Genomic DNA, 24,000 nt, shown 5'->3' on the forward strand with positions numbered 1-24,000 from the left:
GATTTCCAACAACGACGAGACTGCCTACAGGGAGGAGGTGAGGGCCCTCGGAGTGTGGTGTCAGGAAAATAACCTCACACTCAATGTCAACAAAAAAAAGGAGATGATCTTGGACTTCAGGAAACAGCAGAGGGAGCACCCCCCCCTATCCACATCGACGGGACAGTAGTGGAGAGGGTAGAAAGTTTTAAGTTCCTCGGCGTACACATCACGGACAAACTGAATTCATCCACCCACACAGACAGAGTGGTGAAGAAGGCGCAGCAGTGCCTCTTCAACCTCAGGAGGCAGAAGAAATTCGGCTTGTCACCAAAAGCACTCACAAACTTTTACAATCCACAATCGAGAGCATCCTGTCGGGCTGTATCACCCCCTGGTACGGCAGCTGCTCCGCCCACAACTGTAAGGCTCTCCAGAGGGTAGTGAGGTCTGCACAACGCATCACTGGGGGCAAACTACCTGCCCTCCAGGACACCTACCCCACCCAATGTCACAGGAAGGCCATAAAGATCATCAAGGACAACAACCACCCGAGCCACTGCCTGTTCACCCCGCTATCATCCAGAAGGCGAGGTCAGTACAGGTGCATCAAAGCAGGGACCGAGAGACAGAAGCTGTTTTTCAATCTCAAAAAAATGTATCACTAGCCACTTTAAACAATGCCACTTAATATAATGTTTACATACGCTACATTACTTATCTCATATGTATATACTGTACTCGATACCATCTACTGCATCTTGCCATCTTTATGTAATACATGTATATCTAGCCACTTTAAACCATGCCACTTAATATAATGTTTACATACCCTACATTACTCATCTCATATGTATATACTGTACTCAATACCATCTACTGCATCTTGACTATGCCGTTCTGTACCATCACTCATTCATATATCTTTATGTACATATTCTTCATCCCTTTACACTTGTGTGTATAAGGTAGCTGTTGTGAAATTGTTAGGTTAGTTTACTCGTTGGTTGTTACTGCATTGTCGGAACTAGAAGCACAAGCATTTCGCTACACTCGCATTAACATCTGCTAACCATGTGTAAGTGACAAATAAAATTGGATTTGATTTGATTTAGAAACCCCCACTTCTCCTTATATGGTACCTTTTGAAACCCCCACTTCTCCTTATATGGTACCTTTTGAAACCCCCACTTCTCCTTATATGGTTCCTTTTGAAACCCCCACTTCTCCTTATATGGTTCCTTTTGAAACCCCCACTTCTCCTTATATGGTTCCTTTCTAAATGCCCACTCTTTTCGAAACCCCACTTTTCCTGACATGCACTTCACTGAGAGATGACATATTAGCAGTGGCGTGTATTCATGGATGCCAAGGGAAGCCTTGATTATAATGGCAATTCTGATCCGATGGAAGTTGAATATGTACGGTAGCTAGATGTAGAAGGCTAATATTAACTACCTAACGTTGGCCATGACTAGAGGTTAGGCGAGCAAGCAAGCATTTTAGCCAGGTAGCCTAGGACAACAAAAAATAAAGTGTGTACTGTATGACAGAGTGACAGTTTCGTCAACATGAAAGAGAGGAGGATGGCATTGATGTTTCTCTACAAGTAGGGTGAGTCAACATGTTTTTCTACTTGCACGAACAAACACACGCACACAGAAATCAGAACCATGGATAGCCACATCCTATTTAGCTTACGTTGATTGGACTAAATAGGTTTTGGTATCTTTTAGTTGTCACTGTATTAAACTAAGCAGAGGTGATTTGATGATCAAATCAATCAAACTGTATTTGTCAACATGCGCCTATTACAACAAGTGTAGACATTACCGTGAAATGCTTACTTACAAGCCCTTAACTAACAATGCCGTTCAAGAAGAATTAAGATAATATTTATCAAGTAAACTAAAATAAAAAGTAATAATAAAAAGTAACACAATAAGAATTACAGTAACGAGGATATATACAGGGGGCACCGGTACCGAGTCAGTGTGCGGGGGTACAGGCTAGTTGAGGTAATCTGTACATACAGGTGGTGGCGAAGTGACTATGCATAGATAATAAACAGCGAGTAGCAGCAGTGTACAAAAGGGAGGGGGTCAATGTAAATTGTCTTGTGGCGATTTTATTAATTGTTCAGCAGTCTTATGGCTTGGGTGTAGAAGCTGTTGAGGAGCCTTTTGGTTCTAGACTTGGCGCTCCGGTACCGCTTGCCGTGCGACAGCAGAGAAAACAGTCTATGATTTGGGTGACTGGAGTCTCTGACAATTTTATGGGCTTTCCTCTGACACCGCTTATTATATAGGTCCTGGATGTAAGGAAGCTCGGCCCCAGTGATGTATTGGGCCGTTCGCACTACCCTCTGTAGCGCCTTACGGTCAGATGATAAGCAGTTGCCATACCAGGTGGTGATGCAACCGGTCAGGATGCTCTATGATGTTGAAATGTTGAAGTTGAAATGGTGCTGGAATAGTGGAGGCAGCTCCTGTTTTCTTTGCGCCTTGCGGTAACTGTCTGTGGTTCTAAATCAATAGTTGTTTAGTGGTTCGAAAATGTCAGAAACAGTTTTGTGATAAACAAAGGTGTGGTTGAATTTATTCTGCCACTGTGTCTTCTTATTGTCTCTGCCTTTAGGCCTATATATCACTGTCCCAATGCGCAAATATGGCTTCCCCAGTGATTTTACCCACACACTGCTACTGCATATCAGTAGGGGGCAGCATAGAGACCCTGAGGGATGACTGCTCTGGGAGATTAAGTCACAACTGGACCCTATTGCTTCAGTGTGCCTGTTTTCCATATCTTAAGGCTGCCACTCCAGTGAAGAGCCACTGATCTATAAATACCTGTCCTGTTATTGTTTAGCCCCAACCAACACTGCACTCTGCTCACCAATTAGCGTCACCACGGCAACCCACTTCAATGAGATGCAAACTTTCAAGCGGACAAACAAGTCTCAATCTGGTTTACATGTTAATCTATCATTTCCTTTTTTAGAGAATATTTGTTCTCATTGTTGAAGTGATGGTAGTCTCATTTCACAGCCACTGTGCCTCTACCACAAAATGTGATTGGGAAGGGCATTCATTGCAAAAAATATATTTTCTTTGTGTTCCAGTTTGGAAAGCGGGGCCATGACCTATTGAGTTGTACAGCAGCACTGCCAGACAGTGTCCTCTCCTTGCTCCCTCTCGTACTGTCACAGGTAAGCCCAGATAACACCTCAAGGTTGTCTCACCCCGTATAAATATTCTCCCCCTCTACCACTGTGGTGTAAATCATCAATGGGGGATTGAACATTTACTTTCAATTTACTTTAAAGGGCTTCTTATAATCCAATATGTGTTTATTTTTAATTGATAATATACTTTCCTTAATGCCTTTTCAAGATCAAGTTAAACCCAAACATTATCATAGAGGTTGGGTTCGAAGAAAAAATGCTAAATTACCAAAATAACAATGGTGACACATGGCTGAAGTTTCCTTTCCTTTAGGGATCAGTCATTTTGAATAAAAAACCCTGCCAGGGTTAGGAACAGAACATTCTTGAAAATGCCATGTAATTGGCTTCCAACAACATCAGTTAAGGAATTCGAAGTGACTCACTCCAGCTAACGCACTGCAGCGCCATCTACTGCTCCTCTGTGGTTTGTTCTATGAAGAAAGTAAAAAATATTTGGCAGATTAAATACACAGTGGTGTGTATTTAATGATCAGGAGTGTGTGTGGCCGTCTTTCTCACCAGTAGTAGTATTGTATCGACTGATTTTATGTCCAGGCATTGGGTTCAGTATCTCATTATCATAATTTGCAATAAATATAAATGTGACAGCAGCAATCCAGCTGAGGTAGTTTACAGTGAATCCGTATGTCACTTTTGCCCATCCCTGTGTGAGTGCGTGGTCATGTGTGTGTGTGTGATCTGATTGTGTGTGTATGTGTATGTAAGTGTGCGTGCATGCATCCATGTGTGTGTGTTGAAGATGATGTGACCCAACACAGCCAGAGGATTGCCTTTCCGTAGACTCTTCTTGGCAGCTGCCTGCGTGCCGCACAGCCTTCATGGCCTTCAAAGAGAAGTCAGAGGCCTACAGGGATTTCCCTCTGGCTTTCCCACCATGTGCGCTGCGCTGCAGAGAGCCTAGCAGGGGATGGAGAGCAGAGCAGCAGGAATGGGAAGATAGTAGGTATAGATGAGATTAATCTGTGAAAACCAAGAGCCAAAGTTACTGAATTGTATCAGCATGCTCCCCGTGGTAGTACAATCTTTATCATTATAATAAATACAAGTGTCTGGATTTACAGAGTCCACTGTAATGGCGAGGCACTGTAATCACCAATGGCTAGGCTAGCAAGTCTATTCCCTCTGAGATAGTATTCCTACAGTGTCAGATCCATGGCTTGGCCTCTGAGATAACATCTAAAACCAGGTGGAAGGCGATACACCTCCTTCCTGGACTGACAGACAGGGTCAAACTGTGCCAACTACGCAGACCTCTCTCAATAATGAATAACACTAGGCTACGGGCTTGTAATCTCAATGTTTTATAACCTGCAATCAATCAGCCCAAACCCTCAACCCTGACACTCATGCTCATGTGTTCTAGCTAGGCAGTCAGGCCTTGATCCAACTAGGCATTTATCTTGGTTGTATCAACATGCCAGGTGGTTTATGTAGCCAAAAACAAGTCTCTTTATTTTATTTGCCCAGAACTGGGCTTAGAGCTGTGGCAAGACCTACTAACTCTCTTCACATGTGGGTACCTGTAGCCAGATCACATTGACATGTGGGTGTCTTAGCCATGCTCTACATACGCTCTCTCTCTCTCTCTCTCTCTCTCTCTCTCTCTCTCTCTCTCTCTCTCTCTCTCTCTCTCTCTCTCTCTCTCTCTCTCTCTCTCTCTCTCTCTCTCTCTCTCTCTCTCTCTCTCTCTCTCTCTCTCTCTCTCTCTCTCTCTCTCTCTCTCTCTCTCTCTTAAAGCAAGTCTTTGTTTCATAGCAAACACCAGTGTGATGCAGAGGCATGAGCAACAGATTCTATCTGCCACAGTGCATCTGAACTTGGTTAGAGCACACGTCATGTACCTTCGGGGGAAGACAGAGGATTGCTTCAGTGTTTGGTCTCTCTAATGAGAAACCATAGCCTGCTAGTGGTGCCTTAAATCAGTTTGAGTGTCTTATAAGGGTTTGTCAACCATGTTATTGCTGGTTATTTATACTGTGGTTCTTCTTATGCGTTGTAAGCTAAAGTGACCATGTTAATTGCTGAATCTGGTCTCATCTTGATTTGGTTCTTTGTACTGTAACCTGAGAACACTTCACTAGATGTAACTCTGTAGTTACACACTTTTTTGGACTCAACACTCAGGATTTGACACTGAAAAGGCTTTGATGTCTAAAGGCATTCTCTTTTGGGGGGAAAGAAGTGGAAATGGACATTGTGAAAGATAATTTAGGACATAGGGTCAACAGTCCAATGAGATCAATATAAGTCATAGTGTAAATGTGTGTTTTCTCGTCATGACAACATATGGCATCAGCCAGGAGAAAAACCTAGTATGCAGTACAGGAAAAACGTAATGGGGCTTATGGCCCTGCACATACTGTAAGTTTAATGAGCCGTTATTGGTATGCAGGAAAGGTACATGTCTGCACAGCCATCTCAGTGATGGAGTGTTGTGTTGTGTTGAAGTAGCTTCCTAACTGAAAGGTTAGACCCATCAGTATGGCATCCACTGGAAATGTCATGTTTGTTCTGGCAATTGTCTGGAAAGGATGTGGCAGGTCAGTTGTAGAGCTACATTCTTCTCTCCTCTTCTCATGTTCATTTTATTTAATGATGAGTGATGTGTACATTTTGGTAGAAATGACTAATGACAGATTTTTCATTGAAAGGAATCCAGTAAACAACTCTCGCAAGGTTTGCAAGTTTATCCAAACAAAAAACCCAGGCTATTCCAATTGATATGATCTACATCTGGTTGTTCAAGGAGCCAGAACGCCCCATAGTTATGGCATGGCATGGTTCCTGGTCTGTCTTTGGCCAACAACAAGCTATCTAAGGAACAGGACTGGCTTGAGAGCTAGACTATATTTAACAGACCTGCAGAGTACCACAGACCATGTACCAAGAGGATTCATCTAGACAGTACACGTCCATCCTAGCCAAAGGTGCACCTGACGTTTTTGGCTTGGTGCACACAAACTGAATACAGCCAGGCAGGCTGATGCATTGCAGAGCGATAAATTCTTTGCATATAAAATACTATATCGTGTTAATAATGGAACTCAGCCTGAGTTTGGAGACGCTTTATCTTTATTTACATGAATCGCCGATAAGTCTGGTTTATTTGGCCAGCCGGAGCATCTCAAGTGAAGAGAGAGGCAGTCCTTCATCTCCTGCACAGCCCTGGTTGTAAACAACACTAATGCGTGTACTTTAGCTGACTGAGAGTGTAAACTAAGAAGCATTGGGATTTGAGTATCGATCAAAGATCAACAGCACACTGAAAGCTGACATTAGTCTTGGCAAAGAGTCCAGGGATCGCATTACAAACCCTCTCCTAACTGCAAACACATCCTCTCCTAACTGCAAACAAACCCTCTCCTAGGTGCAAACAAACCCTCTCCTAGCTGCAAACAAACCCTCTCCTAGGTGCAAACAAACCCTCTCCTAGCTGCAAACAAACCCTCTCCTAACTGCAAACAAACCCTCTCCTAGCTGCAAACAAACCCTCTCCTAACTGCAAACAAACCCTCTCCTAGGTGCAAACAAACCCTCTCCTAGGTGCAAACAAACCCTCTCCTAGCTGCAAACAAACCCTCTCCTAACTGCAAACAAACCCTCTCCTAACTGCAAACAAACCCTCTCCTAGCTGCAAACAAACCCTCTCCTAGCTGCAAACAAACCCTCTCCTAGCTGCAAACAAACCCTCTCCTAGGTGCAAACAAACCCTCTCCTAGCTAGCTGCAAACAAACCCTCTCCTAGCTGCAAGCAAACCCTCTCCTAGCTGCAAACAAACCCTCTCCTAGCTGCAAACAAACCCTCTCCTAACTGCAAACAAACCCTCTCCTAGCTGCAAACAAACCCTCTCCTAGCTGCAAACAAACCCTCTCCTAGCTGCAAACAAACCCTCTCCTAGCTGCAAACAAACCCTCTCCTAGCTAGCTGCAAACAAACCCTCTCCTAGCTGCAAGCAAACCCTCTCCTAGCTGCAAACACACCCTCTCCTAGCTGCAAACACACCCTCTCCTAGGTGCAAACAAACCCTCTCCTAGCTGCAAACAAACCCTCTCCTAGCTGCAAACAAACCCTCTCCTAGTTGTACCGTATATCAACTGAGTTAAGTAGCTGCTTTCTCATTTGTTTCGCCCATCTCGAAAATGTGCCTCGTGTGGTAGAGAGCACAGACCTCATTGTGTAAAACTATCTTTGTCCGTCTTCTATTCTGACGTTTTCTGGCACTGCTACTCATACCAAAGGACTATGGAGATTTATATGTGTGTTGTAGATAAATAACAATATTTCCATTTTGGACTGTGTCTTTATCCAGTCATCCTGCAACACAGCTGGTTCTCTTTTTACCCAGCGTAATACCCTGGAGACAGACGGGAGAAATGGGACTGGTGCCACTCCATCCTCTGGGAGGCTGGAGCACATTATAGAGAGGGAGAGAGAGAGAGTAGATTCTGGGTTGGGACGGAGGGGATGGAAGGATGATATGTTTGGCTCCATGGCACATCATTTCATCATTTTGTTATCTCTGTGATTTAACCCATTGTGTTGCATAAATCAATCAGCAAACTGTAGTCTTTGCGTACGCTGCGATGGAATTGACTATTATATGAGGAAAGTGTTTCTGATATGTTTTATGCCATCACTATCTGACATAGGACAGTCAAATGGGTGATAGGGGAAGTGGCACATCTGTCTGGTACAAGGTGCTAGAAATAACTGGTTTTGACATCCCATACAGTATATCACTTAAATTAATAGGATTTTTTAAATATATATTTCCCCCCTCATCAAAATAAAAAAAGCACACTTTTCTTACTTCGATATGTATCTCCAAGCATCAGTTTACACGTCAAGCTGACACAAATATTCACATTCTTTCATCGCTTGCACTCTCTACCCTTAAAACCACATGTTCTAACATTGAACAAATATATTCTGTACTAGTGGTGTGAATTCAAGAGAAGAACCATAATGACCCAGGCTAATGCTGAGATGTGCTAAACAGTTGCTTTGCTTACTCATGAGGAGCTGTGCTGAGTGCACGCTGAGATGGGAGGACTGGGCCCAGAATGCTGTCATTGTCCGTAGCCACGTCTCATTCCTCTCCCGGTCTGCCAGCTCCCAGTGGGAGTCTACCAAGACTATCTTCAGCACTGAAACCGGAATGCACGAAGAAGAACAAACAACAAAGATCCGTCTCAGTTTTAACACAGCTGGAGTTTGTTTTAGAGATGGAAGGTGCCCTGCAGCTCAGACGTCTTGTGTTTCTGCTTTTGGACGACAGATTTCAGAAGCCAGACACTGTAGCAGCTATAGGCTAAGGCCATTTTATATTACTCTCTGGCACTTGAAGGGTAACGTTGTGTACACCTGAATCCCCTCTGTAGGTTGTTCTCCTGAAACAGACCAATGATGGTTCCATTTCTAAGCAGCCTGGATCTGCACCACAGTCTGCCTCACGTTGCACATTCAGCATCTGTCACTGGCAGATATGGAACAGGGCCACGTTCAGTTGTAAAACGTTCTCCAACGTTACGGATAGAAATTCCGTGCATAGAGCCGACGTTATTCCTTATTCAACACATACGAGAGGAATGTTTGTTCTACATAGCATATTTAGATCTGAACGTCTGGCTCCACACGCCTTGTGCCCAGCCTAAACTCTACAATGCTGTCTACACACTCCTTATCACACTCTTACTCTGGGATAAGAGCCACAGAAAGACTTGTGTAGAACATATGGTTTTACGTCCATCTGTCCCTTGGCTGGAGCTGGGATGTAAGAAGGTCCTGTAGAAATGCTAATGATGTGATAGTCAAAATGAGCCAGGGACAGAAGCTATAGCAGCTGTTCTAGCAGGCAAAGTTAGCAGGGTAGATGAAGGTTGTCGGTTGCAGGACGAGAGGATGAATAGCTAAGGTCAAGGTGATGTGCCGTTTGAAAGTAGTCAGAGGGATAAGGTGGGTGGTACACGGTGGTATAACATTTTGGTAAGGTAACGCTGGGAAAGAGGAGAAGTCAGGATTTAGCTGCACTGCAGGCAAGGTTTGTCTCGTCAATATTCTGACAGCATTGGGGCGGCAGGTAGCCTAGTGGTTAGAGCATTGGGCCAGTAACCAAAAGGTTGCTAGATTGAATCCCCGAGCTGACAAGTTAAAAATCTGTCGTTCTGCCCCTGAACAAGGCAGTTAAACCACTGTTCCCTGGTAGGCAGTCATTGTAAATAAGAATTTGTTCTTAACTGACTTGCCTGGTTAAATAAAGGATTTTTTTTAAAAGCATCCCTGAGGGAGTTTCTCTGGCAGGTGCTAATGTCTGCACTATTGATAGAAAGCTGTCTGTTGATGAGCAGCAGATTTACTCTCTGTTCTCAGAGGAATGAGAAAGGCTGCGGTTCACCAGAGATCACAGGCTTCCTCTAACTTCAATCAAACCCAATCTTGGTTTGGACAGATTGGAATCTTAGGCTGCATCAGATGGGGGTGATCAGTTCTTGGCCTGACAGTAAAGCTGAGATGTGTCTTGTGGACATGACCTTTTCTATAGTAAATAGTACATCCAGAATATGGGTTGATGAAGTGTTGGTAGTAAGACCAAAAGGGAAGTGGAATCCAATGCTATACAAAACTTGGGAAATATATTACTCATTAGAACCGTACAATATTCTAAGACCTTTTACATCTGGTACATTCATCTGTTAAAATAAGTAATTTGGCTGTTAGCGTGACTCTTATTGACCAGCTTCTGATTAAATGTTAACAGGGAACATGAATCTTTAACTTCATTGTCAAGCTCCCTTCTGCTTGAGTTCCATCGTGATCTCCATGCAATCAACTGTTAGAAGTACAACTGTTAGAAGTAAATGAAATGATTCAATTGGCAGCCAAGTTTGCCACATGGTTAATAACTCCTGCTGTAAAATGACACAATGTTCCCATTTCCCCAGCAACAACTGACAACAGCAGCTCTATCTGCCCTGCTGGTTTCCAGGAGACCCGGCCTAGCTCCTCCTCCTGAGGAGTGCTGAGGCTGCAGCATGGAGCCCCAGGGGAGTCTGGGAGTGGAGGGGGACTTCAGCCTGCAGCTGGCGCTGCTGGTGCCCAGCCTCCGGAGCGAGGCAGAGACCCACGAGCTGGAGGATCTGACTATGCAGCCCAGTCCCAGCCTGCCGCCTCTCAAAGAGCGTAAGAATGGTGAGTAGTAGACCATTCAGTCACATAGGTCAATCACCTAGGGCAGGGCTACCCAACCCTCTTCCTGGAAATCTACTGTCCTGTAGGTTTTCAGTCCAACCCTAATTTAGCTCATCCGATTCAGCTAGTTAAGGTCTTGTTGAGCAGCTAATTAGTAGAATCAGGTGTGTTAAATTAGGGTTGGACTGAAAAGCCACATGACGGTAGATCTCCAGGAAGAGGGTTGGGCAGCCCTGACCTAGGGCATGCATCTGAAATGGCACTCTATGGCCTAGCCTATAAATGCAAACTTGGCTGCTAATTGAATAGTGTATTTGAGGTTTAAAAAGGCTTCTAAAGTTAGTAATTAACACTTTGCATACCTAATTTTAATTTTGTAATTGCATACCTAGTATCAGGAGGATAAGTGGTGAAAACACAGGGTGAATCAATTGTACTTGATTCCTTGCATCCTCTCCCCTTGCCTCCTCAAAATGCATTGAAGCTCTGAGGCTCTGAAAAATCAAGGAAATCTGATCGAAATGAACCCAAAGACTGTGGTTTCTACGTCATCCATCAGAGAGCGAGCCTACCCTGACAGTGAGAAAACAAACTCCTCTCCACTCCAGAGAGATTTGTTTGTGGAGAGAAGTGGGGAATTAGACTGGAATTGCATCTGGAAGCCAACACATAATCACAGTTTGAACGGTTCCTGACATCAAGTCCCAAAGTCAGTCCTCTCCTTGGGCCACTAAGTGTTTTGTTTGTTGGTTGCTCTCAGAAAATCAGCTTTTTAGGTGGGCGTTATTAATGAGTTAAATATGATACATTAGATGCAGATTCGGATGAACAGACTTCAACAAAGTCAATGAACGAGTTGAGCCTCTCGTTTAACTTTTAACTAATGATGAATTCCTTGCGAATATTTCCCAGTGCATTTTTCTCTAAAATGTGGACCTTCAGTATCTTGAGATCTCCTCTGTTATCTCACTCTCCTAACCCTCTGGTTCTCACAACCACAGCCAGAACCCCAGTCTGGAAATATTGCCCTGGCATGTGAACCAGAGTGAGGGGTAGCACTGGGGCAGTGTCTGGTGGGCAGGCTGGCACTCACCCACCCTGAGTGGTACCCTGACATTTTCCCAGTCCCTAGAGAGGGCACAGTCAGGGATGGAGGGTATGGAGTGGAGACCACTGGTCACCCCAACCTTACTGCCCAGGAGACAGACACTGGAAAAACTCAAATGTGTTGCACTCTACGGCTTGTTGATGATGTAGTGGAGATTTTTGATTTGTTTGACCTCTGGCCAAGTTTAATCTTGTGTACTGACCCTTACTACCCTCCCCTCACAAGCCCCTCCCTCAGAATTACGACTCAGACTATGATGTCTTTTATCACCAGGATAATAGAGGAAGTTCGCTGTTTGTTTTCTCTTCTGGTTAATGTCTGACGAATCATTTCCAATGCAGCCCACGTGATACACGGGACACAACATTTTTGTATTGATAGCGATGCACATTGGACGACATACTATCCGTGACTGAAGTGTTTACTCCATACAGTATGCGCTTGTGGAGGCCCTTGACATTGTAACATCAACACACACCTTTAGTGGGGAGCTCTCATTGGCCAGTGTCTCTGCTTGGTACTCCATCTTGTGCCACTCTCTGTATTGATTGCCACTTTCTTCTTGCTCTGGGCTGCAGACACATTGATCCCATCGCAGGCCAGGTCTGAGCTCCATGAATCCCTCCCCGCCAGGGCTCTTTTTCCCTCCCTGGGCCCCAGCAGGAGCTGGGAGCATCTGGGGCGTCTAGAGCACAGACTGCATCCTGTCTTTCTTCCTAAGAGGAAGACCCCTGTAGTGGATTCACCTGCACAACAGGGGATGGAATCAGGATCAGGACCGGCTCTATAAAGGAGCTTGCTTTCATTTAAGCAGCATTCCTAATCCATTTGAACACATGATGCCGGCCAGTCATTTTCCTTTCGGGTCTGTATCTTTGTTAGTGTCATAATATGACTACAGCTGTTTATCTAGACATTCAGCTTGCAGTTGTGTCATTTTATAGTATTGTACGGTTAACACGTTAAGGGGTGTTCCCAAGTCGTCCTTGAACATTGACATGGATGAAATATACCAGGGCGAAATGGATTGGAATGGAAATAGAGGCAGCATGCCAGTTCATGTTGGCTGCCCTTTGCCCTTTAACCTGCAGTGTTAGGGAGTAGGGAGGGACACACATGTCTGGACTTCAAGCGTATGACTCATACTTCCTGTATGTGAATGCTAACCGGCTGGAAATGACCACCTATTCATCTGTTATCACTCTTCGGTGTTCTCTCATCCCTGTTGTCCCTTTAGAAGTCTCCTCTGGGTGGGTGATATTTCTCTTTGCTGTTATTTGTTCTCGGACACAGAGACCAGATTGATATATGTTCTCCTAGACAACATTGTGAAGGAGACAGGGTTGAATGCAACCACACCCTATTTCTAATGTTTACATTTAATCTATTTTGTTTGAAATCCAAAAGAAAATATTGATACTTTTCCCTTATATCAATATTAGTCAGCAACAGCTACGGTCGGGTCTACACAAATGAAAAAAATAGATAAGATTGTATTAATGTCATGTGCTTGTGCTTTGAGTGTAGTGATGTAGTCAAAATAATGAAATTGAAATTATAGCAATAACAAAAAAATTCTAAATGTCAGAAATACACTTTACAACTGGGAAAAGTGACAAAGATAAACATCGATGTCCCAGGGGCCTCAGCATGTTTTTGTCATTCTTATCCAGTGACACAACATGGTATGAAAAAAACAACTCCCGGCTCGTTTTCTCATGGAGCTTTTCATCCTCTCACTCAAAAGTCACAAATACTCAATGTTTTTGGGCCAAGAAAGACACAAGAATTCCTTCAGTTCAGTGAGACACTTTAGAAGTTAAAATTACATTTCAATACATGCATGTAGTTAGCAAACTATATGATTTGGTTGAAAGTATGACTTACTTTTATAGACTTTTAGGACAGCAGTTGGTTTGGTCAAAAGGTTGTATTGTTCTCTGTTGTTTTGATAATTAAAGTTGCTTGACTTATTGTATTTAGTTCTAATGAGGCTAGTGTTGAAAGAGCAGAGCACTGAGAGCTGAGCAGAGTGACCCAGCAGGGGTTAACAGTGGCTCGTCTGTTTGTGTTCCCTCCTCCTCCTGACTCTTACTGGCTGAGCCCAGCCAGAGCATGAGTGAGCGCACACTCGCTCCCGCTGAGATCAACACAAAGACAGGCAGAGAGAGATTGGAGAGACTGGAGAGAGAGAGAGGGAGGGACTGTACGTGTGAGAAGCAGTTCTCTTACCATACACTCCTAGCTGGGTGTTTTCCCTCATTACTAAACCCTCATGCTGGTCCTCGTTCCTCACTGCCCTGATCACTCCATGGGACTCCAGACCTGGCCGCTAAGCGACCTCTCCTCCTCTATGGCGTGCCTCGACGTGGAGACCCCCGCCGTCTGCAGGGGTAAATTTAAATCAGGTGCCCCGGTCTCTCTCTGCCTTTCCTTTTCTCCCTCCTCCTTCTTTCACTCTTTATTTCTATCACTTACCTTTTCAATCTTTCTTCCTCTCTCTGCTAGGTAGCATCACTACGTTGTTGGCATGAAGCCCAGTATCAACATAAATCAGTTTCCATTTTGGTTTCCTCTACGGTTGTCTCCAAAAATGTTGTGTCTTTTATGACTTTTTAACTACAGTACATTCTCACTAGAAGGCAAATAGTTGTTAAAGTTCTCAGTAAAATAATGGAGTTACAGTGAAATGTGTATGGCTTTATGGGTTTAGGTCTGCTTTTCAGTCAACGTGATTACCTTGAATGAAATATACAGCTACTTATAGGCCTTGATCAACTTGACCCACGGCAGTGATGTCAGAGTAATCTGTACTGATTAATTGATGATAACACCTTGACGCTGGGCTAGGACAGAGACAGAGAGCCCCACCAGGAAATGATAGGGCATTACAGAATGAATAGCTATTAACTGATGTCCAGCATCAGTTTGAGACTGGACTAACAGCATCACAATAGTGTAAAGAGTTGTTGTTTTCTATTAGAAACAAGCAAAGTCTAAATGAGGGAGGAGATGAGGCCAGAATGAGGGAGGGGACTAGGGAGGTGGGTTTATATAGCGTATCATATTATTAGGATCCTTAAACCCAGGACTCTGTGTTCACTTCTTATGATGACAAATAACTGCAAAGCTCAGTGTTACCCTCAGGCTATCAGCTAAGCATATGTCACCACTTAGTTAGTACCTTTTCCTGAACGATAGCATTCTGCTGTGCAGTATGTTGTCTGGGGGGAATAGCCCCCAGTGAAATGCTAAACCTGAAAATGCTGTAGCTCCATATTCTGTTTGTGATCTGCTCCTGATAGTATTAGGTGTTTCAAAGAACAACTTGGTGTGTAAAGAAAAGGTGATATGACTATTACCTGGCTTCAATGTAAGTCATATTTAAAAGGTATTGTGTCCCCTCGGGTCATGGGTGTAGAATCATGCTTGGATGAGTTGGATGGATCTGGTTTGAATTTATTGCCAATGTTTTATTCCTCATCGATCTTCGAGAGTACATCAAACTGACTCATCAAGTGAATGAGCATTTGCAAGAGCACGGAGCACAGCTGAGCTGCAAGGAGAATACTGTATATTTCCCGTAGTAATGTCAACATAGCTTATGTCAGTGTCCGACTGTCTCTATAACAGTGTAGCCATAACAAAACAGATTCTCTTTTATATTTACGCAGAGTGTTTCTAGGAAAAGAGATCTAATGGTAGACTTTGTCCAGAGATGAGTTTTGTTGAGACAAACATAGGCAGAGGATTAGAGATAGAATCAGGAGACAGGGATTTTAGTAAAGCCTATGTACACTCTGAGGTTTGTGAAGTACCTCTGTTTATGTTGTGCTGGAGAACAGGGGAGTACAGCCGACTTGCATCACACAGGGTTCACTGAGAACAGCACTATTGACATCAGCCAAACAAATGTAAGGAGCACCTCAGGCATGGGCTGTACTGCCACGTTGATGTCAAGAATAACAATTTGAAATGGCAGTATTGTTCTCAAAAATCGTCAATTATCCTTTAGCATTCTTTTCCAGTCGAGTTAAAGTGGGTAACATTAATATTGAAACCAACCAATGGTAATTCTCTCCTATCTTCCAGAATGATCTTTCTGTGTCGCTGCCCCGCTGGTGTGCAGGTTGACGTGTATTGTCATGAATCTTGTCCTGGAGGCAGCACTGAGCGATTTCCCCCTTAGATAGGCCAGCTGCAAAGTCACAATTTTGTAAAAATGAATGGAAACAAACACAAGCTTTTTGGTGTTAATTTAAAGTTAGGGTTAGGCATTAGGTTTAGCAGTGTGGTTAAAGTTAGGGTCAAAATCTGATTTGATGTCTTTGTGGCTGTTCCAGCTAGTGGCCACTGTAGAACTTCCTCCAGAACAAGATTCATGACAAAAAACGCTAACCTGACCCTGGTGTGAACGTGTAATGGGAACCATGGATAGGGAGCAGGAACACAGTGTTCTGAGCCCTGGAGGCGCAGGGGGCTTGTTAAAGTTATGGGGGGCTCTGAGAATGGACTCAGTTGCTCCCCTGCCTTGGCTCCCTGGGACTCTCTGTGCTCCTCTGTCCACCAGTGGGAGCGGGTCCCCCCCCACTCTGTACAATGCTTTGGGTTCCAGTCCAGTCCCGGCCCCCACCCCCATGCCACCTCCAGACTCCATGGTTCCCAGGCCTTCTTCTCACAGCTGCCCAGTTTATTTTAGCTGGAGTGAGTCACGTTGGCCTGGTAAGACACAGTGACTGTCCCAGGGGACTAGAGCAGAGCCGGCCTGGGTGTGTGTGTAGTATGTAGTGTTTAGTGTGTATGTGTGTGTTTGACTGTGCATTGACCATCTGGCCATAGCCAATGAGCAGTCTACTCCAGCAGCAGTCCGACCTCACTATGAACACAGTGCCTTGGTGACGATAAGGGCCCCAACGTTCTTCACAGCGCCGCGTCGTTCGTCACCATCAACCGTCACCTTCCTCTTCAAATATTTTTGCTGAGGATCACTGTTATTCCACTGAAATAACACGTCCACACTCGCCTGTTTATACATGTGTAAACTGGGCCCGCACTGCAGTTTATTATGATGGAAAAATAACATTGGGTGCCATCCAAGGATTTGGAGCCTCCTGCATAAGAGTCCTTCTTGTCTTTTTATGTTGCAAGGACTTCATGGATCAGTGCTTACCGCTCCAAAACAAGACGACACATCTCACTTTTTATGGGGCGGCACTTGTAAAAGAGACCGGGTTCACTCAGTCCTGGGAGGACATCATCTCCAACTCGGAGGTGACTCGGACAAATGAACATTGCCCTGTAATTGGTCTTCAGGGTTTGTTATTTCTACAGTGGTACTTGAGAAAGACTCATCCCTTGCCTGTGTCTATCTATGTTTGTATTTCAAGTTGAACATCTATGTAAAGTTACCTCTGCATTTGCATTCCAGTCCGTCCTCAGTATGTCCTTGTCTTCACTTTATTTGAAGAGAGCTTGTAAAGCCCATGTCATCGCTCGAAAGTAAACTCAGTGTCAAGAAGAGTGTTATTGCTAGTTGTCTGGTAGGTTAACCATGGAGAAAGTCTGTAGGCTGTCTCTATAGGATGTCTTAGGTGGAGGAACAGGGCTTCCTGTTTTGTTCTGGCTGGGCTGTGACGTGGCGTGTCAACACAAATCGGTGACTCGTCAATTTTTTCGGGTCCATGACACAGTTTTCTTCTTCATAAAGAATCGTGTCCAGTACACAATGTTCTTTATAAGGAATTCCAATTTGTTGTGGCTAAAGTTAGCTAGGTGGCTAACGTTAGCTAGGCTAGGGATTAAGGTTAGGGGTTAGGGTTAGGGGTTAGGGTTAGCTAACATGCTAGCTAAGTAGTTAAAAAGTAGTAAGTTGTTTAAAAGTTGCTAAAATGTAAAAGTTGTCCATTATGTGAGTCGAATTAGGCTGTCTTGCTAACTCCTATGGTCATTGGTGTGGCGGCACAAACAGATCTGGGACCAGGCTAGTTGGGCATAGGTTGACCTCTAACCTATCTCTGCTTCTCTCCCACAGTCCTCCAGCGCCGCCTGCAGCAGAGACGCACCCGTGAGCAGCTAGTGGAGCAGGGCATCATGCCACGTGAGTATAACCACTGAGCATTGGGCACCGCCACTCTCAAACCACCAAGGATTTAATATACTGTAACTCACCTCTACCAGAGTTAAGGTTATTGGTCTGGCATGTAGAACAAGTATAACTGCACCCACACCACAGTCATTAAAGTGGGTCTTGGTTCCAGAAAGCTCTCAGAAAATATCATACAATTATTACCTAAATTAATACCATAGATTGAACTAAGTGCTGTCTGATTTGCTACTATTATGACAACCATACAGGAGTGGAATTCTGCCACCACTGATGTCTCGAACCACCCTCTACCACAACCTCGTCATGATGTTTGTAGAATAAATAAATACTCTGAATGGCCCAGGGTCTTAAGCCACAGTGAGGCATACATCTGTGGCCAGTGGCATACCAGAAACCAAAAGGCATACTGAAAACTTCCACACCCGGCTCTCAAAGTCAGCAAAGAGGTGCAGAATCCTTCCTCTTGCTGCCCTTACTGGATCAGTCTCTCTGGGAGCCAGTGGGTTGCAGACTAGAGCAGACAGACTGATAAGAAATCAAACAGCAGACAGACACAGAGAGAGAGAGAACAGTGGTGCAGCTAAGTGATTTGAGGCTAGAGCTGCAGGAGCCCCAGACCAGAGACCTCTCAGTGCTGGGAGTGTGCTCTGTCTTTGTCTTGTCCAGCCCTAAGAGGCCTCCTCCATGTGGACTCTAAGCTCCTCTTATTAGGCTCCACAAACAGAGCTGTATGAGTCAGCGACAGGGCCTGCGCAGGAGGTCAGTAACCCCCACTGCGGCCCTAGCACAGGTAACACAGGAACCTCCCAGCCAGCGACACTGGGTGAATCGCTCTGGTTCTCCCACACAGAGGACTTACAATAGGTATGCAGGCCAGGGCTTGGGTGACGCTTAGGAATGCTTAGCTCTGCTCCTCTGAGTTTGACGCACTCCCTCTGACTAAGAAGAACCACTGGTCAGTGTGTGTTCAGACCTCGGTGTGTGTGTGTAGAGAGCAAACAGGGATTGTGTTAGCTAGAGGTGACTAATGGGTGTAGCGGTGCCGTGCCAACAGCAGGATAAGTGTGTCTGATGAGATCAAAGTCTCGGCCTGACGGTCTCACTAGTTGGATGAGTGGAGCATTCAGAGACATCCTGTCCTACTCCCGTCAGCTATTGTGTAGTAGCAAAGTCATCCTCTCTTCCAAAGGAATAACACACATTATTGTCTCTCCCTTGTTGTCGTCAGCTTGTCATCAAGTACAACTACATCATGTCTCAAATATGAACTTTCAAGAGGACGAGTTTACTTTTTACCCATTAGAAGTTATGGGTAGTTACACTGAGCTCCAAAAGTATTGGGACAGTGACACATTTTATTGTTGTTGTGGCTCTGTACTCCAGCACTTTGGATTTGAAATGATACAATGACTATGAGGATAAGGTGCAGACGGTCAGCTTTCATATGACGTTTTTTTCATCTATGTCGGGTGAACCATTTAGAAATGACAGCACTTTTTGTACATAGTCCCCTGTTCTAAGGGACCAAAAGTATTGGGACAAATTCACGTATGTGTATTAAATTAGTCAAAAGTTTAGTATTTTCTCCCATATTACTGATTGCAGCAAGCTTGTGACTGCAAACTTTTTGGATGCATTTGCTGTTTGTTTTGGTTGTGGGTTGTGTTTCAGATTATTTTGTGCCCAATAGAAATAAATGGTAAATAATGTATTGTGTCATTTTGCAGTCACTTTTATTGTAAATAAGAATATAATATGTTTCTAAATGCTTCTACATTAATGTTGATTCTACCATGATTACGGATAATCCTGAATGAATCATAAATAATAATGAGTGAAAATGTTAGAGGTATAATGTTGAGAGGTTAGCATATCTTGGGGGTATGATATTTGTGCGTCTGTAACTTTCTCACTCCTCATTATTCATTCATGATTATCCGTACTAATGGTAGCATCCACATTAATATAGAAGTGTTTAGAAACATGTTCTATTATTTTATTTTTTATACCTTTATTTAACTAGGCAAGTCAGTTAAGGACAAATTATTATTTACAACGTCGGCCTAGGAACAGGGGGTTAACTGCCTTGTTCAGGGGCAGAACGACAGATGTTTACGTTGTCAGCTCGGGGATTCGATCTAGCAACCTTTTGGTTACTGGCCCAACACTCTAACCACTTGGCTACCTGCCGCACCTGATTAACAATAATTGGGCACAAAATAATCTGAAACACAACCAAAACATACAGAAAATGCATCCAACAAGTTTGTAGAGTCACAAGCTTGATGTATTCATTGTGTACTATGAATATGGGACCAAATAACAATTTTGACTACTTTAATACACATAAGTGAATTTGTCCCAATACCTTTGGTCTACTAAAAGGGGAGGACTATGTACAAAAACTCCTGAAATTTCTGAACGGTTCACCAGATATGGATGAAAATACCCTAAAAATGAAAGCTGACAGTCTGCACATTGTATCATTTCATACAGAGCCAAAACAACAAAGCATTGTCACTGTCCCAATACTTTTGGAGCTCACTGTACATGATGTTGATCTTCCCTCCCATAGCACTGAAATGCCCTGCTGCCTTCCACGAACAGATCCGCAGCCTGCAGAGGTCCAGGGTAAGACCTCACAAACTCATCTCACCCGCACTAGTGTTCATTATACTTCATTGAGATAAACACACATTATCACATACATATGCCATTCCATATCATCTCGATTAAATGTAGTTTTACGTTGTTTTCTTACAGACTGAGAACTTCTTGAAGCACAAAATTCGCAGTAGACCTGAACGTTCAGAGCTGGTCCGCATGCACATCCTGCAAGGTAACCTCACTGCCATGTACTGTATGCTTTATAATAGGCTGTAGAGAAAACAGATGATACGGAGCATACTCAGCTACCAACAGAAAGTATATGTATGTTTAGCTGGCCAAGTTAGCTCTCAGAAGAGAGATGATGGAAGAGAAGGATCCTGTGAAATTGTACCCCTCCCTATTGGATATAATCCATAGGACATGAAATATTCATAACTTGAGATGTTACAATCAGTTGTCTGATTGATTGTCTTTGACGTATGAGGACATACCACCTTAAACAGTCTCCACTGTGAGACACACAGTAGTATAACAGTACTGTTGTGAGTTCTAGGTAGACTAGCAGTTACTGATGACTTGCTGTCTGTCCCACAGAGACCCATGTGGAGCCCTCTCTGCAGGCCACTCAGATGATGCTGAAGAGAGCCAGGCTGGCTGATGACCTCAATGAGAAGCTGGCCCAGCGACCCGGCCCCATGGAGCTGGTGGTCAAGAACATTCTGCCTGTGGAACCCAGCCTCGTCAAGGACGGCGTCACCGGTAGAGAACACTCTTGACTTTATACATTATTATTTCCAGGCTAAGGGCGAAGTAACTCATTCAACTCCCACTCCCTGCATATTTGTATAGTGTAGATTTCTGAAAGTGCCTATTACGACTAACACAGCACTGATACATTTCCAGTGACTACCATGAGAAACAACTTCGTACAAACCTCTCTCCATTTGTCTACTTGTAATTAATAAGCTGTTTTTTTGCACGTGTTACGTTGCAGATCCCGCAGACGGTGAGGTGGAGAATGACTTCCCCAAGACGAAAACACTGGATGTGTACAACTTTGACGAGGACAGCGGCGACGCCCTGTCCCCAGAGCAGCCGGCCAGCCAGGAGTCCCAGAGCTCCTCTGCTCCCTCACCCTCCCCCAGGACCCCCAGGGTGACAGAAGCCCTCTCCACCTCCCCACCGACCAGCTCCATCACCATGCAGGTAGGTCCCATCGCCATACCTCACCACCTATAAATACCCATCTTAAATTGTGTTGTTATGGTATCACTAACAGTGTTAATATTTTGTTTCTATATTTTGGGCCTAAATAACAGTCTCCCAGTGCACCTGCCTGTTGAATATCAAATTCTGCTTGCTAGAAAATATTATTTGCCTCCTGTTTTTTTTCTGTTAGACGGCATCCATCTTTTGTTAGTCTTTTTCCAGCTCTGCCCTTGTGGCTTAGTGTGGGAGGGGGATTTACAGGCCTCTGTTCCCCTCCTTACTGAACGGGCCATGTGGTTTCTATCTGTCTCTTTATCTTAGCACTGCCCACCTACCTCCCAGTCCACAACAGATTTCTTCAACTTCTCTCATGTCTCCACCAATGAGCATCAGAACAATCGCCTGGTGACCACGCCTCAGCCAATCGCCATTGTTGTCCCTCCAAAGCCAGGGCCCATGTTAGTAAAGGTGAGCCACAAACTTGAAAGAAAGTGATGTCATATCACATGATGGAGAGTACTTGAACCTTGTGGCAAAGGTATGGTATTTCATGACAATGTGCAAAGCTGTACATTCAATGCAAATATTAAACATACATTTGTTTATAGCGTTTAGCTGAGCACGTAAAAGCTATAACCAAACTTTTCTGTCTCTTGGTACAGAAAGCTATTTGTTTCAGCAATGATGATGTTTTGGTTCCTTTTTGATCCCAGTTAGCTGAACAAGCTTTTCCTACATACCCTGTAAACATGAAAGTCACCTCTGATATTTGACTCTCTCTCTCTCTCTGATCTGCTGTGGTTTTCATGCGGCTTCCTTTGGAACTGTATTCAGAGATAAGAAGTCAGAGGAGGACAAACACTGGGGCTGTGTTCGGTCACAGTGAAAGAGCCCGTCAGTGCAGGCAGAGACCAGTCGAAAGTGATGGTTCGGCCAATTCAAAATGTGGTTCAACACACAACAAGGCCTGGAGGAGTTTTTCACAAATCCATGGGCTTAAACTGCCAGCCGCTCTCAGTCTTCAATTAAGGTTAAGTGACAGGCTTGCTCTTAGCCTTCAGGGCATAAAGGATGGAAGCAAGGGAGTAAAAGCAATAACTTGGGCATTTGTCACAATCCTTTATACTCAAAGCAAATTAATATTTTCTGAGCTCTGCCCCTCCAGTGTTGAAGAACAGGGAGGAACGCATTCGGGGCTGTGTGTTTGCATAAACCAACTTCAATTGGTGTTATGATATTTTTATGGCTTGCATCTACCTCTCAAATGCCAAGCCATTTAATGTGTATCCTGTAATTTAGTTACTGAACAATAAGCGTCACCCCACATCCCTTTCCACATTCCATTTCCCCATCCTGTCTTTCTGACTGGGCGTTATCACAATGTCCCACCTATTCATTTGATACTGCACAATTTCATGTACAAGCCTCACAATACTGGCAAGATGTTTAGACGTTATCCATAACCGTCAGAACAGGCTTTTAGATCACTAAATAGGTCCACAATCCACTCAGTGAGATGAACCTTTGAAGTTTTCAGTGAAAACGTTTCACTGCTCCTCCCGGATATTATCCAGTGGGTTGTAACCATTCCTATTTTCCCCTGTGCAGCAAAGCCAACCAAAGACACCCAATGACAAGAGCCGCAGTAAGAAGAATAAGGATCCCAAGCCGCGGGTGAAGAAGCTAAAGTACCACCAGTACATCCCCCCGGACCAGAAACAGGAGGCCAACGAGGCCCCCATGGACTCAGCCTACGCCAGGCTCCTGCATCAGCAGCAGCAGTTCCTCCAGCTGCAGATACTGAGCCAGCAGCAGCAGCACTATAACTACCAGACCATCCTGCCTGCCCCACTCAAGTATGTCCCGCTGTAAAAAGGACATTGGGATGTAATGTGTTACCGCAGCTTGCATACTGTAGGCCAAATAATGTGGCTAGCCCTCACATTCTAGTTGCAGTTTTGACAGCTTTGTTTTGAGGGAGGTTAGTACATCATCACTACACCTGGAAGGCAAACATTGTTTCCTTTGAACAATGTGATTCAAGCAAACAATCCTCCCTAACAGAATAAGTCCACACCTGGTTAATAGTGATGTAATCTGCCACATCTGTTTCCTGCACAGCTTCTGTTTGGCTTAGATATATAATATTCCTGTGTGCATTGTCCCGGACGGAGACTGTTGATTGCGAATGATGGGACATACAGGAAACTCTTTCTCCCATCCGAACACTAAACCCTCCTCCCGTTGTCTGTGTTCCTACAGGTCGATGGAGGGTCAGAACAGCTGCTCCAACATGTCTCTGAGTGGCAGCAGTCTGTCCAGTCCCATCGTGGTCTCTCTACCCAGCGCTGCCCCAGCACGGTCTAACCAGACTCTGACAAACCGCAAGCCTGGTGTCCTACCTGCCAACTTGGACGAAATGAAGGTGAAGCTCACTCCTGCTCCGTACAAACAGATTTTCACTATATGATAGATATATTAAAGGGCAGAGCAAAGCCCCTAGGCAGTGACATGTTGTATGGAGATTTAGTGAACGGGCTTGTCTTTTGTTA

General features: G+C 44.3%; 1 protein-coding gene across 2 annotated transcripts in view; it reads left to right on the plus strand.

The window, feature by feature from the left end:
- The window catches only part of LOC139364744 (myocardin-related transcription factor B-like), a 45,572-nt gene that overhangs the window by 17,427 nt on the left and 4,145 nt on the right, over window positions 1–24,000 (plus strand). Inside the window, exons 2-11 of one of the 2 annotated variants that reach the window (XM_071101772.1) lie at window positions 3,101–3,187; window positions 10,169–10,415; window positions 17,555–17,620; window positions 20,205–20,260; window positions 20,393–20,468; window positions 20,834–20,998; window positions 21,234–21,445; window positions 21,770–21,916; window positions 23,057–23,304; window positions 23,711–23,873. In XM_071101772.1, coding sequence (XP_070957873.1) covers window positions 10,259–10,415; window positions 17,555–17,620; window positions 20,205–20,260; window positions 20,393–20,468; window positions 20,834–20,998; window positions 21,234–21,445; window positions 21,770–21,916; window positions 23,057–23,304; window positions 23,711–23,873 — 1,290 coding nt within the window. In that variant the 5' untranslated portion in view covers window positions 3,101–3,187; window positions 10,169–10,258. Of the gene's footprint in view, window positions 1–3,100; window positions 3,188–10,168; window positions 10,416–13,753; window positions 13,917–17,554; window positions 17,621–20,204; window positions 20,261–20,392; window positions 20,469–20,833; window positions 20,999–21,233; window positions 21,446–21,769; window positions 21,917–23,056; window positions 23,305–23,710; window positions 23,874–24,000 lie in introns of those variants that run through there. The other variant, XM_071101773.1, reaches the window with a different exon arrangement.

Source organism: Oncorhynchus clarkii, chromosome 13, assembly GCF_045791955.1.
Source record: "Oncorhynchus clarkii lewisi isolate Uvic-CL-2024 chromosome 13, UVic_Ocla_1.0, whole genome shotgun sequence".
NCBI classification, from domain to species: domain Eukaryota; kingdom Metazoa; phylum Chordata; class Actinopteri; order Salmoniformes; family Salmonidae; genus Oncorhynchus; species Oncorhynchus clarkii.